This window comes from Procambarus clarkii, chromosome 40 (genome assembly GCF_040958095.1).
Source record: "Procambarus clarkii isolate CNS0578487 chromosome 40, FALCON_Pclarkii_2.0, whole genome shotgun sequence".
Lineage (NCBI taxonomy): Eukaryota > Metazoa > Arthropoda > Malacostraca > Decapoda > Cambaridae > Procambarus > Procambarus clarkii.
The window spans coordinates 27089632-27109032 of record NC_091189.1 but is presented as its reverse complement, the minus strand read 5'-3'; the positions used below and the strand labels follow the sequence as shown (position 1 = coordinate 27109032).

The following is a 19401-nucleotide window of genomic DNA, read 5'->3' as shown; positions in this document are numbered from 1 at the left end:
AGGTGGTGGTGGACGCCAAAACTGTCAGATGTTTTAAAATGTCATATGACAAAGAATACGGAGAAGACGGGACACCATGAGCATAGCTCTAAATGCTGTAACTACACTTATATAATTACACACAGTTAAGTGAGATGGTAGAGGCCAAAACCGTCAGTAGTTTCAAAACGTTATATGGCAGAGTACAATACTGTGAAGACGGGACATCACAAGCATTGCTGTCATCCTGGAACTACACTTTGGTAATTACACAATTCACTCAATGGCCACCCTTCAAGGGCTTGAACCTAGGCAGCCAGGGTGGAAGCTCAATGCTATACCCACTTAACCATTGACAGTCTTAAGTTGCTATTGTTGGTTTCGTGAGTATAGTACAGGGCTTCCACCCTGGTGGTCTAGGTTTGAGCTCTTGAGGAGGTCATTGAGCGAATTGTTGTACAATTGGAGCTATTCCAGCATTTCATGCACGTATTCATACACATATTTACGCACTATACACACACAAAGACTTACAATATTTATGAAGTGGACCTGAAAAACCCGGAACTCTATAACAGATTTTTTTACCAGAACAAAATAAAATTTTGTAAACTTGTCTTTGTTTTTAATATATTGATGAAATCAATAATCCTGACTCAACATAGTTATTATGTGCTCAACACATTTGATCAATTTGGTTAAATTTTTTTTTTAATAAATCTTATTCTGCCACAGTGTGGACCTTTCCCAACCATGTACACCTTCCAAAGTGACCGTGGCCAAACTTGTTACATAAAGAATTTTCATGAATTTTTTGTTTTTTACACTGCTCAATTGAGGAGCATGAAAGATACATACTGGGTCTGGTTGCCCAGATAAGAGGAAGAGATGGTAGAGTGATGATAGACATGTCTAGACCCTGTGATAGCTTTACATGCTATCCGTGTTTAACATTTAAACGTGCATGAATGTGTTTAGCACGTTCTAGTTGAAAGTAGAATGTGTGCGATAGTAAGAATAGTTTGGGTATATAGGAGGAAGAAGAGGTGATAATGGCTTGGGAGTGAAAGTGCTGATAGAGGAGTCTATTGTTGGTATTAGGCTCTACACAATGAAAACAAAAATATCATGAATCAATAAATATTGAGGCAGTATGACGGAGGCAAACATGCAACCCTGAACAACTCGGGCACCTCGCTTGGTAGTGCATGTGCCCGAGGAGTATATCATTGCAGATTCACTTTCATCATACAGCCTCAACATTTATTCATATTTATTTGCAGTTTCTGAAACCAACAATAGTAGAAAGCCAAGACTTGAGAGATTATTGCAACTTGTGAGCATTCTGGCACCAAAGAAACTTGGAGAGAAAAGCTCAATGGCTCAAATTATGATCAGCTACATTAACCAGTTTACAAAAAGAATGGGGAGGTCTTCAAAAAGTACAAAGTTGTTTTTATTATATTTTTAATAATTTAATCATTTATAATGCATGTGTATATACTGTACAGTATTGTTTGTCTAAATATGCGAAAGTACCAGTATGTTTAACATAATTTTTTGACAAAAGAAAAAAAATAATGTAGTGAAATCCGGAAGGAGTCCAAAATGATATACGTAGTCTGGATTATCGAGGTCGCACTGTCTATATGTTTATGTATACATATATAAGATAAGATCAAAGTGCAATTAAAAACCTGGCCTTATAATATGCTATAAAAAATATATTATTCCCATCTATATTCTGAAATGAACGTGAGGATTCAAGCGAGACGAGTGGTATCACACACAACACACACACGTTCCCAATGGTTCCACTTGGCCAATATGGCCATAATAAAACAAGGAAAGCGAAAGGCTCTGGTAGCAATACAAGCTATGCTTTACTACCAGTAATCATGTATCAACCATTTTAACACCTCACTCAAAACACAATTTAGCCACAGGTAACAAATTTATCAGCTAATAAAGAGGTTTGAAGAGATGTGCAAAATGAATCTGTTTAACATGTTGTACAAATGCAATGGAATACAATACTGCAAGTGAAGGTCTATGATATTAATGTTGCATATTCAGAACAATCCATGAGGAAGAATAAAAACAATCACATGAAAATGGCTTAAAAAATACATCAAAATCCCTTACTACAATCTACATAGGCAAACCTGTAAAATATTAACTATGATCTGGAACTATCTTTAACTGGTATGCAGAAACATTTACTCGAGTTAACTTTTACCGCAGTGAAGCACAAAACTAAAATCTCAATACCAGAGAATGTCACCATAACATGGCTAAAAATTACTAAGCCAACCCACCCCCCCACACACATTAAAAAAAAAAAAAAAGGAAAGTGACGATGTTTGGGTCCATCATGGATTATGAACAAGCTGTGCGAACACAATGTAATAAAGGTTCAGGACAGATCAAAACGTCAAAACTTTCCTTCCATGTGTGAAGGTTGGGTTACTAACATTAAAACTTTTGAAGTTTTTTGTGAAGATGGTTTCTATCAATAGCAAGAGTTAAGAAAATGTATGGCAAATATGCACCATACTTTCAACTTGACCTTCATTTTGCAGTATTATATTTCAATAGCAGTTTCAGTTCTCCTGGATTCATTTAAGATAGTTACAAACAACAGCTTTATATTGCAAACTCCAAAGGCTAAAATATGAGGTAATGGAAATACAACTAATAACAAATAAAAAAATACCTTAAAACCCTCTACATGTAAATTTATATGCATTACAGATGCATAAATAATACACAATGTAACATACAGGTTACTTAAGCCATGACAGCCAGTGCAAAGGAGAGGGGTTAAGGGAGGTCTGACCGGCACAATGACATACAGTCAAAGAGAGGGTGAGTGGGGATGGGCTGGCATCATGATAGCCAGTCATAAGTGGAGGGGGTGGGAGGCAGACTGAGTGGTGTCATGACTAGCCAGACAAAAAAAGGGGTGGATGATGGGGCATGGGAGCTGACTGGTAACATGACAGCCACCCACAAGGTGAATGAGAGGGAAACTGCATGAATATATGAATGACATTTACTGTCTTCACTACCATCATATCAACAATAACAAACAACCTCCATGATCTTTAAGAGAAAATCTCTAAACTGACATAATTTACAAGATTTTTAAAGGGGTAGGTCAATAGTGAAATACAGAATATAAAACAGTAGGTAAAGCTAAAACATAATTGCATATGTATTTTTTGTATAGAATTATGGTTTAAAATCAGGTAAAGAACCAGTGAGCCAAGATCAAGTATTCTTGTCATTGCTTCTGATACACTACACCATGTTCCCAATGGTGTCACACTACACCATGTTCCCAATGGTGTCAATCTCGCAGCAACAATTAACTAAAATCACATTACTCCTAGTCTTATAATTGTTATTAATAGAAATGGAAAGCATATCAGAATTTTCTACAGCATAATATCTTTGGCTAATGAAGTCTACTGAAAAGAGACCAACACAATTTACCTCAACTTTTAACTCTAGAGAAATAATATTACTTCAAAAATATATTACAAAATATGATACCTAAAGTTCTCAAATTAAAATTGAGCAAAAAGGGCACCTTGTGCTACATTGAAATTCTCAAGTTATATTTTAAAGACAAAATGACATCTTTAGCATTAACCCCCAAGCTGCTACAGCCTTAATTAAGGGGCCGGGAAACTAAAAAATAGTCGAATCACGTGAAAAATACTTATAAATGTTAAACAAATCTCCAACTTATTGGCTTCAGCGTTGTGAAAGCTTCATCCCAATATTTTCAGAAATGGATTTTAGACAATTTTTTTTTCAAGAAAGTTTTGTTGATAAGAACAGCTCCTATTAACTGGAACTGAGGGATTATGCAGTAATAAAGAGATGCAAGCACCTGTCTGACGCACAAAGAATAGTAGTAAGAAGTGTCCACAAAGTGGATACGCAGCTGCTGCCTTTATAACATTGCTGAGTAATAAACAATATCACAAATAATAATGAGTATGTTATTATGCTCATAACAACATAAACAAATTAAAAAAAAAATACCCTAAGAAAATATTTTTTGGGCATTGGTGTTATAAATCATATAAATACATTGCCCAATGTTAATATGTTACTTTCACCATTGTCCAAAAAATATTTTTTTAGATTTTTTTTTTTTTTTTTTTTTTTTTTTTTTTTTTTGTCTCCTTTGTTTATTATCTGATCTTGCTGTAACCTCTACATCCTGGAGAGTGTATACCCGTCCCTAACTATGTGAAGATAGAATGAAATTGGTCAACAAATAAATCAGTCAAAACTGGCAGAATTTGGCACTATGATTTTTTTTTGGCTATTTTTTCACTGATTACAAATTCTTATTTTCTTTGACTCTTTAGGTTGTTTTGATTAGGGTTTTATCACTTATATAAAGTATACATATATATCCCTTAAATCATTATAACTATCCCTATATTTTGTTTTTTGGGAGGTTAGTTTTTCTTGATTTCATTTCAACACATTGACCTACAACTTTCACATATTCGAGTACGAGTACCAAACAGTGTTTATTAAAACATTCAAGTAAATTAACGAATTAGAGCAACCTTATTCATTGTCGATAACTTCAATTATATCTGTAACTAGAATTTCAAATTCAAGTCAGCTTCAAAAATCAAATTTCTGACCGATTCTCATCATTTTTACATGTAACGTGCACAGCTGTTCTACAATCCTGGAGATTTGATTTTTCCTAAAATCTAACTGTTTGGAGTTAAATTTTTTGTTGTCTAAATTTGGCGCATATTTCAAATGCCATATCGACAATTTTTTTTTACAGCAAACTACTGGGGTATACTGAAAACCTATGTTCTCAATCTATGAAAATGAAGATCATATGCTATTCTGAGAGCATAATAACACCAAATGAACAATGTGATATTTTTTAAGCTAATTTTCAATATTCAATTTGATAATTATTTTTTATTTTCTTATTTTTTCAAGTTACGTTGGTGATTATTTAGACAAAGTTGGAGCATTTGCCTAAGTAGATTATGAACAAAAAATTTGAAAGCGTTTGAGCAAGTTTGAAAAACTGAGTTTCCGATCCCATCGCCATGTAAGTATTGCGCAGCTTAGGGGTAAAATGACCATTCGATTATTTACACAAGGTTTCAACCTTGTTTTGTGGCTGTATGCAATTCAAGGCAGCCACACCTATGAGATGGTTCAACTGATATTCAGTCTTACCTGAACATTTTCTGCAGAACTAGGCAAGATGCCACTAATGCTTGTCTGCAGTGACTGTTGCCATGTTTCAAGCCAAAAATAACACAGCAATGAAGGAGAGAAATGATACTAAACTGTAACAGGTACAACATTGGCTCAAATACAAATATGGAGATGCAAACGTGACAATCTATCAGTCAAACAGAAGAGCAAGTCCATTCTATTGATGTGTTTCATGGTAAACAATTACAATTCTTGGGAATAATATAAAATTTTAAATAAACTTTGTTGATGGTAGTATATTATAACCACTTAAAAGACAAATAATAAAGTCATTATCACAAAGATGAAAGGTTACAGGTAAAGTCATAAGAAATCCTTTCAACCTTCACCACAATACAGGATAAAAGGTAAAAATATACAATCACAAGATAATAAAATAAAATGTGTACTACATGCAAACTTTATGTTAAACATATCACATTCAAACCACTCATCATAAATATACAAGAACTCCGCTGTCAGTCTTAAGACGTGCACCAAGTCCTTGAGGTGGCAAACATTCACACTGGTGGCATATCTACGGCATACTTGACTATTTCTGCACCATACCTGAGTGTGTGGGGACTAACGGGGCTTAATCCCAATCCCTAGGAAACAGGTAAGAAAATGAAGAAAAAATAACCTCTTGTGAATCACATCTCAAATAGTTTCCTCTTTCCGCCTTAGATAAGTCTGATATTACACAGAATTATACAAATTCCAAACGTCAATATAAATACCTTACTTAATCAAAAAACTTAGCAGCCTAGAGCTAACGAAACATTCTGTTAACTACATCATTCCAATATTTACACCTGGTTAAAAGAATATGGAGGCTGTTCCTTCTTCAATGCAGAGCGCCAAATGCCCTATCTATCCAGTTTACTGAACTTGGCTCCAACATCTATACAGACTACTGCCAGTGTTCTGTCTTGCCCCCATTCCAGTTTAGCCATGCTTTTCTTCATAAGAATACACCCGTTTCAAATATGATTTGGCGACAGTACATACACCTTTTGCACTTTTCAAAATGCGTGCCCCCATAAAATAACATGCCTTGCGACATTCCCACAAAATGTACCATGCCTACTACTGTGTATTATCGACACATGCTAAAACCATGCCTCTATACACAATCTCATACCCTTGCTATTGCACCACACACACACTAACTGGTTTTGCATCCTCCGAAGACAAGGGCAACTCTACGGACTACTTTGGCCAACTTTTAACAACTTTTATACAAGTAGCATTAGCAGACAATGCAAGAAATGATCCCAAATCTTATTAAGATATGGAAGATATGTTGGTAATTTATACAGTGACTCACTGCCTGTAATATGTGTATCATATGTGTAATGTATATACTGTATTATTAGGTATGAATATTTCATGTACATGTATACAATACGCATATATGCATATATGTACAGCACATACACATATATGGTTAACCATCTCAAAACTGGCCATAAACCATTATCCACATATCCAATTTTAAATTATATCTTAAAACTTACATCATCAGCCACCTATGTACACCAGTAGAATATTTTGGTTCATTCCAGTCACTTCTCTGTATACACATAATACACAAATACGTACTGTATATAAATAGGCGAAACCTGCCATTTAAGCCTTGCATAAAAGTCCTATTTTTTGCAAAATAAGAGGAATACTGCCATTTATTTCCTTGCTATAATTTAAAAGGAAGCCTGTGTAGTTGTGGGAAAGACAACAATATTTAATTATATCACTACATGATGACTATGCCAAATCATGCATTACCAGTTATGCCAAATAGTTCAAGTGTAAATTCCGGTTAAGCTGTCAGTGTTGTTTAGTGTAGAACTTCTGAAAAATAATAGTTACAACAATTTGGATTAAAATGAGAATTGTATGCAGTTTGGCTATTTCACCCATTACTGGCATTATATGTGTGTGCATGTGCGTGCGTGCAAGCATGTGTATGTATACACACACAATTTACTGTTTCTGTTTTAATGGGAGAATTATAACATTCTGAATTACTATACAGTATATACCATAAGTTCTTGCACTGACACAGTAGGTAGGATTCTCCACAGTACTGAAGATACAAGCAATGTCCCTGAAGCTGGTTACTATAATAAGGTCCAGCAGAAGCTTGTCCTGCTCCATGCACTGAGGATCATGCCTGCACGAGGCACCGTATATCCATGCGCCACTTCATACTCTCTTAACTCTAGCCCTAAACGAGGATTTACATCAGTTGAAATAAGCCATTTCATGTACTTTTTCTTGCAGACCTCTAGTAAGTGGGAAATCTTCCCCTAATCAACCAGATATTTTGTGCTGTGGAACTGTTTTTAGGACATGTAACTTGTAGAAAGTATGAACATGCTCTACAGGGTCCAGAGGAAGGATTGATCAAGTCTTCCACTGTCACCTCACAAGCACAATGGCATGAATGGGGTGGCTTCAAGATATTCCACTCTTACTAGAGTATTGATTTCATGAAGATGTGGCCGTGTAGTCCTTGGTGAGATGAGCTTCAATATCCACCCTACAGATAGGACAGCGTTTGTTAGTTGCTAGCCACTGGTCAACACACTCTATATGGAAAAGATGCATGCACGGAAGCCTTCGTACATCTTCTTCCTCCTCGAACTCAGACAGGCAAATGGTGCATTTTTCTAAACCATCTTCAGTAACATCTGCACGTTTCATCTGCATTGGACATTGTTAAAAAAAAAAAAAAAAAAAAAAAACAGAATTATTAATGTGCAAAAATTACACTATAATGATAAAATTCTACCAGACTATAATTAGAAAACAGAATACAGTATATTAAAACTCACCACTGTACCATTTACAATTAACCAATTTAGCAATACCCACAACACCCTACCTCTTTCAACAGTCAACCCACATAATTTGTCTACCATTCACACAGTATGGCCCACTATCTTGTGTATCTTCCACAGTATTACATGCTATCTTCACTAATCATGTCCATCTTTTTTCTTACATTTTCATCACTCACTCCAGTCATGCAGTAATTTGTCTAAAAAATATGCCTAGGGGGGACACAGTTATAATTATGACACTGGACACACATTAGTTGGGATTATTATTGTTCAATACAAATTCCTTACAGGAGCAGTTAACATGAGGAGATATCTTCATAAATACTGAACGCATCACAAGATGTGATTTCTTATGCATTCTTCTCTTAGGATTCTTCATCTGCTTAGACTCTAAATAGGACCTCCCTATTTCCTTCTGTAATTTAACCAATTTTTGACACCTGCTAAGCCAATACTCAAGATACTAAGCCAACACTCAAGAATCTAAGCCAAAGGATTTTATGCCTTCCACTTACATGTAAACAAAATTAAGACTGGCATATAAGTTTAGCATAGTCACATATCACTTTCACAAAGTGTTGAGATTCTTCAGCACTATCATTATGTACTACAGAGCAACCCCACTTGAATGGATTAAGTTCTCCTAAACATCATTCATTACAGTGAGGTCCCTAACAAACTATGACTTTTGGGAATCAATGACTATATTCCCAATTTTGGGGTAACAACTTTTTTTTTTAAGTTAGACAATAGAACACAAACATAAATATACAGTATTGGAAAAATCCCTAGTGCATTGCCTCTGGCACTTTAGAGACATCTACAAAACAACCAGGCTCTACTTGCACAGGCCTACTGAACACCAGGACCAGAATCTGGTGTGCTCATAGAAGTGAGGCGAGCATGGGGCATCCGAGATCAACCTTGAAACTGAGTAAAGCTGCCCAGACAGTGCAGATGAAGCGAAAAGATGGTAGGTATCTTGATTGTAGAGATAAAAACAAGGGCATTGGTAGATTGCCCAATGTCAACAAAGCATGTGGGAGTTGAGCCTATTCTCTTTAATGAGGTGGATTTTGAGGATTTGATGAACTAGCTTTGTGCTACATTCAAACTTTTCTGTTAATTCTCGTGCTACGTGGTTCGTTTTGGTATCGTTGTGTTCGCAATTAAATTCCCTACAGGTGTATATGCATATACAGTAATGTACAAAAGCCTGGCATGCCTCCCGGCAGGGAAGCCTAAAGTTACCCATAAACAAGCACCAATTAGCACACCGCAACCTAATGTGTATACTCATTCAGTTTGACAACATCAATTTTCGTGTTAAGTCTTTCATTTTGGTATTAAATTGTTCACAATAAAAAGGCGCGTATTTTAAAATTAGTCCCATAATAATAGAGCAATAACTGGAATTTTAACCAATATTTTAATTCTGGAAGCTCATCATCACAAAATTATTTATATCATTCCAGTGTTCTGACATAAATGTTTGTGTTACATCTTTCATTTTGGTATCAAATTGTTCGCAATGTAGAGGTGTGCATTTTAAAACTAGTCCCAAAATAATAGTACTATAAATAGAATTTTAACAAATATTTTAACATTTTGACCAAAAACATATTTATAATCTTTCAAGTGTTCTGACATCAAGTTTCGTGTTACATCTTTCATTTTGGTATCAAATTGTGCGCACTCTAAAGGCACTTATTTTGAAACAATCTCGAAGTCGATCGGATATAAAATGAATTTTATACAAATATTTTTGTAATGGACGTGAGCACTGTCCACGGCTAGGACTCAAGAGAAAAAAAGTGGACGTGTTTGGTGTCCAAAGCGAGTGATAGTGTTAAGATTTTCCATCATCAAGAAACTGTCGTATTAAAGCGCACTTATCCTTACCTACCAGAGGACCTAAAACAGAAAACGGGATAAATTTCACAAGCAGCTACCATTTTCTAGTACGATAATTTTTGGCCTTAGATAAAGTATACATCAAAATGTGACGTTCTATTAGGACAGATTGTATTTGCCCCATTGGAACAGGGTCAAAGTGTATTCAGATGTCATCCATTTATGCTTCCTCTCTCTCTGTCTCTGTCTCTGAGAAAAGCTGCTAAATGTCTTCAGCATTGGGTCTCTCCAGTTCCTGAGATACTGCTAATGGAAATCAGTCCATCTCCAGTAGATTTTAACCCCCCTGCACTGCACAATCAATCTGTGGTGTGCATAACACCTTTAGGTGCTTGTGGGTATATCGTAAGATTCAAAACGTGTGCATGGTAGCATGGTAGGTTGGGTAGCAGATGGAGGCCTGAGGCCTAAAGTGAGCATCCACTAGTTTGAAAACAAATTCCCAGCATGCCTGATGGCTGACAGTTGGGTCATTCTCGAGTAAGCAACTATTGCCATCACATACCCATCTAGCTCCCCGACTCCCATGGGTTGCGTGGTTGAAAAACCACTCCCTGAATACGACATACAGAACATATTGTTTGAAGAGGACTGCACTGGTGATGTTGACAACCAAAAGTCTGATAAAGACCTAAAGCAAAGTATCAGATACGAGTGATACAGACACTGATGACGATACAATGAGTGTGTAGAGTACGGCCATCTCACCCCCCAGTTGTACCGTGCCAGGTCAACGCTACTCCCATTATCACCACCACCTGTGCCATCTGACATTCCCGAATGCTGTGATTATCTTGGAGACGAGGCTTTTTTTAGGTTCAGTGACAGTGGTTCAGGTACACGTAGCACAGATAATCCTAATTTTAGCAGCTTTTGTGGTGGTGTTACCAGGCAAAGATTCGCCATTTCAGTCGTATACTCTGGCAAGCGCCGGTGTGTCCCTAGCTATGGGGACGCTGAAAACAGTGTTGACTCCACTTCAGCTGTTCGTGGTGGGGCCCATGCAACATAGAAGAGCTTCATCTCTTGGCCAACAGAGTTTTAATTGAAGTAAACGGAGCAGGTACGTTGGCGCTCACGATGGTGGAGCCAGTACAAGCAACATGGCTGGACTCGTGTGGGAAGATTGTGATGCATTTACACCAGAAATACCAACATTTGATGATACAGATGTTAAGTGTCACAGAAATTTTTCCTTGTACTTGCGATGATACGAGAGAAATGTATTATTTTGTGGCGTATTTTTTATTCCGTTTATGCAGCATCTTGTTGAAGAAACAAACCGTTACACAATGCAACTCATTGCATCTGGCATATTACCAGCTTTACGTATGACAATGTTGGAAAGACACAAGCATTGGTGAAATGTATATGTTTCTTGCACTGTGTATGATGATGAAACATGCTGCAAAACAAGTCATCCAGGACTATTGGAACAAAGACTGTTGAACCAACCCCCCAGTTGTTGCAAGGTACATGTCATAGTTCCTGCTACTTCTAAGGTGCCTACACTTTGAAAACAATGATAATATGGATTAAAACAATAGACTCTGGAAAGTTAGAAAAGTGTTCAGTGATGTGAGCGAAAAGTTTAAAGATTATAAACTGTAAAGTGGACCAAGAAATAGTTTTTTCATCTTATGGACGTAACATTACTGAACTGTTTAAACATGTATTTGGTGACATCAGGCAAGAAACTATCAATCCATATACTTGTACAAGTCTTGCTCTCTTGTCACAATTACTTGTGAAGTTTGGCCAGGAAGGTAGTGCTGTGACGAGAGTTTGTGTCAACAATGCCTCAAGCATTTCCCAACAGACTGGGTTACAAAGATGGTTTACAGTATAGTACAAAAACAGACGACAAAAAGAAAATGTGCTTGAATTGTTTGCACGCACACACAACAAAGACACAGGAAGCAAAAATCTGCATGTGTACCTGGTGTATGGAGTGCAAAGCTGCCATTGACTGAGCACTATTAACTGCTTCAGTGATTATCTCACACCCGTGAAGTACCAAGTGCATAATACAGTAAAGAACAGTATGTAATAGTGTAAACTTTGAAAATAAAATGAAAATTGAATAAGTAATATTGTGACAATAAACATTTTTAGTGGATACATTAGTGACATGTTCCTTTAAACATTATGAACATTCTACTGTGTACATATTGTAAATATGATCCATGTACACAAGAAAAAAAAACAGTGTTGAATGTAATGAAATGCCATTTTCTGGGTAGAGCTCCATCGGCTCTCTAGAGTTATTGGACTGATATTAGCTAATATTAGTACGGGGAGCTTCAGTCTGATGGAGTTGTCATGCCTAACGGGGACCACTAGCCAGAACATGGTCCCCTCAGAGAGGCGCAGGGTGCAATAGCCTATGAAACTCTTATGTATGAAAGTGTCCATGTCTGCCCTATCTTGAGGTTATCTTGAGATGATTTCGGGGCTTTAGTGTTCCCGTGGCCCGGTCCTCGACCAGGCCTCCACCTCCAGGAAGCAGCCCGTGACAGCTGACTAACACCCAGGTACCTATTTTACTGCTAGGTAACAGGGGCATAGGGTGAAAGAAACTCTGCCCATTGTTTCTTGCCCGCACCCAGGATCGAACCCGGGACCACAGGATCACAAGTCCAGTGTGCTGTGCTGTCCGTTCGGCCGACCGCCCTAGACTGGGGTTGAGCACCCAGAAAGGTAGGTGCTTCAAAACAGACCCTTCCTGGTAGAAATATTGCAACCTGAGACAGGAAAGAGGCTAGAAACTCACCCAAAGAAAAAAAGCTAACAAGCAACACAACATGCCATTCCCCCCGCCCCCCAGGAGGGGAAGAGGGGGTCCCAGCCAACCGAGCTGGAAGCCAGACCGTCAGTTTGGAGGCTGAAAAACGGAAACAAAACCTGCCCACTGGGGGGGAGGGAGGGTGCCAGGGAGCCTCTGGGGCTCTACCCAGAAAATGGTGTTACATTACATTCAACGCTGGTTTTATGATGGGAAGCCCTATTGGCTCCCTCCTAGAGCTAACTACCCAAAGAGTAGAAAAAAAAGTGACGTACCTGGGAGGCGGCTGCACTGCACAACTCATAACGAAGACGAGACAATGGCTGCAACTGCCGACCCAAGGCGACAAGACAAGGCACCCCAGAAGGGAACCGCAGAGAGTGCAAAACCCCGAGACCACAGCAAAAGAGCCCCAAAAAGCCAAGGAGTGAAGAGACCTGCCGTGGTCCGGCAAGGAACCACCGGGGCAAAGGCCAAATGGGGTGGATTGGAAAGCCTCTAGCAAGCCAAATTCGTTGCAGCATAAGATACACCGCTGCAAACACCTGCATCATGCTGAGAGCTCGATGGAACGCTAGAGCCCACCGCCCCTGGGAGGCTCAGGGAGCACAGTGCACAAAACCCCAGCCGTGAGACGAGGCATCCGCGAACACACAGAGCGAGGAAGCTGGAGACGCAGTAACCGACACAAGGCACCTGGAGGACGAGCCCAGTGATTGCAAGAGCAGCGGAAGGGACGGCCCCAAGGAACCAGAACAGACACCGAGGCCAAACTTGAACAAATGGGGGAAACTAGCCTGGCAAAGCTCAACTTCCACACAGCCGCAACCGCTGGGTGACCCGGGACTCTCCTCAAGAATAATCGGCATAGGAATTGCAGCCAGAGCAATGCCACAGGAGGAAGCGACACGGATGCCATCCAAGAATCCCACCAAAGCACAGCCAGGTTCAAAAATGGGACAGAAACAACTGGGACTCCCACCAACTGACCAGGAACCCGAACCTGGCAAGCAGGGAAAAACCAGAACCTGGCCAAGCAGAGCCGTCGACTGGCTGGGAGCCCACACCAGCCGGTCATCAAGCAGGCAGCCAGCCAGAAAAACACTGGAACGGAGGATCGCAACCAGATTAGCATAAGAGAAAGCAAACCCAAACAAAAACCGGGTCTCACAAAAGGCACGAGTCAAGAGCCTCCCAACCCCCAAAAGGGGAAGCCAAGGGGATGAAAACCTCCTTAGGACGAATTTGAGAACTCAAGGGCACACGGAAACGAACCCCGGATTAGTTTGTTTCCAATATACTTTTTATAGTATATCATTTACAGGTCATAGCAGCATATCACAGAAGAATGCAGGAAACGAGTCCCACTGCCAACACGGACAAAGTACGGAGGTTTGGGAGCCGGTTGGGCAGAACGGGTAAGGACACCAGGAAAAAAACAGATGCCCCACCAGAATAGAAAACTAGAAACCTCAGTCAGGAAACACAAGACTGAGGGACAAGACCACCACCCAGAAATCCCTAAGGGAAGAGACTGGATAGGACGCAAGAAGCAGGCGGTAAAGAAGACAAACATGAAGCCGGAGAATCCAGTACAGAAACATGCAAGAAATAACTACACAGCAGTAAGGAGAGAGGCAGAAAGGAAATTTTGAAAAAGGGACAGAGGACAAATGTGAAACAGAATCAGGCCTATTCTACAAATTCATAAACAACAAATTGCAGGTAAAGGATAATATTCAGAGGTTGAAAATGGGAAACAGATTAACGGAAAATGAAAAGAAAATGTGTGAAACATTAAGCGAAAAGTTCCAAAGTGTATTTGTACAAAATGAAATCTTCAGGGAACCAGACACAATACGAATTCCAGAGAACAACATAGAGCACATAGAAGTGTCTAGAGACGAAGTGGAAAATATGCTCAAGGAGCAAATTAAGAACAAAGCAGTTGACCCAAATGGAGTTTCACCATGGGTTCTGAGAGAATGTGCACCTGAGCTCAGCATTCCACTTCACCTGATTTTTCAGGCATCCCTGTGTACAGGAGTCGTAGCAGACGCGTGGAAAAAGGCTAACATAGTTCCAATCTACAAAAGTGGCAGCAAGGGATGGAAGACCCCCTCAATTATAGACCTGTATCGTTGACAAGTGTAATATTCAAAATATTGGAAAAAATAATTAAAACTAAATGGGTAGAACACCTGGAGACAAACGATATACTGTAATATCAGAGCATCAGTGCGGTTTTCGATCTGGAAGATCCTGTGTAACAAATTTACTCAATTTCTATGAACGAGCCGCAGAGATTTTGGGTTGACTGCATCTATCTGGACCTAAAAAAGGCTTTCGACAGAGTTCCACATAAGAGGTTGTTCTGGAAACTGAAACACATTGGAGGGGTGACAGGTGTATGTAGTGAGGGGTATGCTGCTAACATGGATCAAAAAATTTCTGACTGATAGAAAAATGAGGGCAGCAATAAGAGGAAGTGTATCGGACTGGAGAAATGTCACAAGTGGAGTACCACAGGGTTCAGTTCTTGCACCAGTAATGTTCGTTATCTACATAAACGATCTACCAGAGGAATACAGAACTATATGAACATGTTTGCTGATGATGCTAAGATAATAGGGAAGATAAGAAACTTAGATGATTGTCATGCCCTTCAAAGAAATGCCATGTTATGGAATGTGGAATAGGAGAACATAGACCCCACAGAACCTATAAATTATGTGAGAAATCTTTAAAGAAGTCTGATAAAGAAAGAGATCTAGGGGTGGTTCTAGATAGGAAACTATCACCTGAGGATCACATTAAATTAATTAATTAAGAACATTGTGCGAGGAGCCTATGCCTTTCTAACTTCAGAATTGCTTTTAAATACATGGATGGCAAAATACTAAAGAAATTGTTAACGACTTTTGTTAAACCAAAGCTGGAATATGCAGCGGTTTTATGGTGCCCATATCTTAACCCTTAAACCGCTAACTGTTAAATAGCAAACATTCCCAGGGCGCTCAAGAAAAAAAATTGTTCTGAAAAGATTCTTTTTTCTTATGACATTGTTAATTAGCCTTGAGGAAGCACAAAAATCCAAATAAAAAGTGTGTAGCTCTTGTGGTTTAGCTGTAGTGGCCTGGAGAAGTGGCATAGTTTTAGTTGAGGTGCCGCATAGGAATAATTTTGTTGATTTATTTTCATTGTTTCTCAATTTATTTATTTAGTTTTTTCATGCTAACAGGTTGTATTTGTGTGTCAAAGTTACTGTCTATTATGTAAAACTTTGAAAATATAAGTATGTATGGATATACAAGTAAAGATATAGACACCCCCACATACTTATTCATAATAATACATGTATAAATATGTTTCAAGCCTAAATATTAAAATTGCATATTGCACACATTTTGCCTCAAATATATACATGGTAATCACTCATGTGCTGTTGCTAAAAGTTTAGTGTCTCCTCTGTGGCTGCCCTAAACATTCAGACACTGGATGGTGATGTTGCCAAGCAATGGTCATCATTTTCTTACAAAGGCCATTGAAGAAAAGTGAGGGACTCTGGATTTTTTTTCAAGATGGGGATGGTTACTGGTGGTCTGAGGAAGCAGATGTGAGCTCTATGTATGTGTAGGACTATTTAAACTATTTTAAATACGCAAATCATATACAATGGGGCCTCGACTTACAATGCTAATCCGTTCCCAGAGACGGATCGTAGAAATATCGTAAGTCGAAATATCGTCGAAGCGATTTTTCCCATAAGAAATAAAAGGAATTGAATTAATCCGTTCCCCACCCTCCAAAATATTAACATACAAATCCATTTTATACTGAATACAATGTTTTTTTTCTAACTACAATACAGTACCAAAGTTTATCTTACCTTTATGGAGGGCTCTTGATGGCGTATGGAAGATGGTGATGAGGAGGAAGGAGGAGAGTTGTTACTGTTTGGAAGGGGAGTCCCCTTCCATTATCACACCAGGCAGTGATGTTTTCTCTGGGGTACTCTCTCTCTCTCCTACGTTTTGCCTGAATACCACTAGGACCTGGTTGTGGTTCAGTGCTTGTTTGTCTCACTACAAATTTGTCATGAGACATTTGTTTTTTCCCTTCGTTTTAACATTTGTCTGTAATGATGCATCCCAGCGTCATTGAATAGGTTAAGGCAACGGCCTACTGCAGCTTGATTTGGGCGAGTCGTTTCAGCAAAGCTTTGCAATTCTTCCCATGCTGCACACATTTTCTTAATTGTTGAGGAGGAGACATTCTGTACTCTTGTTTCTGCTCTATGGTCATCCTTACATGGGTTTTCATATGTTGAACCTTACCACTGACTTTCCTGGGACTCATGGCATGATATATAATAATTACTTTAATGTTCAAAATGCAAAAAATCACCACAAAAGCGGAATTTCTTATAGGCGCGATCGTCACTAAGCGGGCAGCTGTAGTAAACTGAGGCAGGTCGGCTGCGTGACCGGGAACCACGCGCTCGGTCGACCCGAACGTGTACCAACAAATATCGGAAGTCGACGACACCATCGGATGTTGAGTCACATTTTTCGATGAAATTTACATCGTAACTCGAAATTATTGTAAGTAGGGGCAATCGTATGTCGAGGTGCCACTGTATATATGATTTCTGCCATTTTGTGACAGTTACTCAAATCATATATGTATGATTTGCGCTGTTTAAGGGTTAAGAAGCACATCAACAAACTGGAAAAGGTGCAAAGACATGCTACTAAGTGGCTTTCAGAACTGAAGGGCAAGAGCTACGAGGAGAGGTTAGAGGCATTAAATATGCCAAAACTAGAAGAGAGAAGAAAAAGGGGTGATATGATCACTACGTACAAAATAGTAGCGGAAATTGATAAAATTTATAGGGAAGATTTCCTGAGACCTGGAACTTCAAGAACAAGAGGTCATAGATTTAAACTAACTAAACAAAGATGCCAAAGAAATAAAAGAAAATTCACTTTTGCAAACAGAGTAGTAGACGGTTGGAGCTAGTTAGGTAAGGTGGTGGTAGAGGCCAAAACTGTCAGTAGTTTCAAAGCGTTATATGACAAAGAGGGCTGGGAAGACAGGACACCATGAGCGTAGCTCTCATCCTAGAAACTTAGGTAATTACCTACACTTAGGTAATTACACACACGAGCATGAAAATGGTGTGAGGAGGGTCAAGCCCTTAACCTGGGAAGAAAACCTCCCCCAAGGCGTGGAAAAACAGAACCACGCACCGCAGGGAAACAGATGCAACAGGGGAGGATAAACACCAGGTCAACCCACCCCGGCCAAGAACACAAAATGTAAGACAAAACAGACAAGCAGCAACCCTAGCCTCTCACCAAGGGGACACAGAAACACAACATATGGCAAGGGTGGTGGCCAAAAGAAAAAAAAGATAGAAACAAATAATGTGCACCCTCAGGAGCCCCAGAGACATGGAGAAACACATGTCCAGTGGCAGAGAAGGAAGACAAGAATGCAAGAGGCAGGGAAGAGGCAAGGGCAACACCAGAACAGCAGAAAGCCATAACACACATGGAGCACCCATCCACCCCCAAGAAAAAGAGAGAGAGAGGGGGGGGGGGAACGGCTTGAAAAGCCGATGCAGGCAGCAGCCAAAAATGGGAAAACCCCAGAAAGCCACATACCTCCGTATTCCAGGCCGTGTAGACAAAATTCAACAGAGAAAGGCAGACAAGAGGGAGTGACAGAGACATCTGGGAGGCCCAGAGTGTGAAAACACATTAAAAACATGCACCAACAGACCCCCACACCTAGTCCCGAAAAGTAAACACAACACTGAGCAATGCCCTGAGTGCCAGGCAAGCAAACAGGAAAGCAATAATGGCCTCCAAAGTAAACAACGCCACTGCAGACCGGGAAGCTACCAAAAACGCAGAACACGACGGCAAATACTGTATGGCAAAACCAAAGCCGAAGGAAAAGAGGGAATGAAAACCCCCTCCCATGCACCAATACCCCTGCTCAAAAGCACAAAGGCCCAAGCAGGAGCGAAGTGGAGCCCAAGCACACCAAATGGGCTCCACCCCAAGCCCTGAAACCACAAGAGAGGCTCATTGGCAGAACCTACCTCCACGCTCTACACCCTTGAAGAAAAGGCAGAGTCCAAGAGAAAAAAAAAGCCTCAAAGAAAGGGGGCCCGCTGGGTAGACCCAGAAGCCTCGGTGGGAGGAAGACTCAAAGACTTCCGTCTCCACATCGAACGGGGCAGTCCCCCAGGGCCGCCCAAGTCTCATCCCAACTAAACCCAGCCCTGACCCCGAAACCCTCAGACATTTGGGAGCCGGGAGCAGGGGGAAAAAGCAGCAGGGCGAACTACGCCAACAAGAGGACTCGAGGGCGCGGACAGAACTAAGGCCATAGCGATCAATACCCCTAAGGCCAGATCCTAACCAAAATGGGGCAGCCCTGGGGCATTCGAGCGGGCAACCAACCCAGCACGTTGCAACCACCTAAACCTACAATGCAACGCGATAGCAGCTTGACCCCTAAGATATCACGATGAAGAATGGGTAACGGGAGAGCAAGCAGGGAACAAGACCCCGCATGACTCTGGGTTAAATGGTGTCTGCG

At 39.9% G+C, this 19401-nt stretch overlaps 2 protein-coding genes across 4 annotated transcripts in view; both read right to left on the bottom strand.

Annotated features, from left to right (window-relative positions):
• LOC138372849 (cuticle protein 63-like) overlaps positions 1-7398 on the bottom strand; it is a 31038-nt gene extending 23640 nt beyond the window's left edge. The window contains exon 1 of the mRNA XM_069338515.1: positions 7284-7398. Within this exon, the coding sequence (XP_069194616.1) occupies positions 7284-7398 (115 nt within the window). The remainder of the gene's footprint in view (positions 1-7283) is intronic.
• LOC123758022 (E3 ubiquitin-protein ligase Arkadia) overlaps positions 1430-19401 on the bottom strand; it is a 70952-nt gene continuing 52980 nt past the window's right edge. For all 3 annotated transcript variants that reach the window (XM_045742173.2, XM_045742172.2, XM_045742174.2), the window contains one exon: positions 1430-7947. In XM_045742173.2, the coding sequence (XP_045598129.1) occupies positions 7732-7947 (216 nt within the window). In that variant the 3' untranslated portion in view covers positions 1430-7731. The remainder of the gene's footprint in view (positions 7948-19401) is intronic.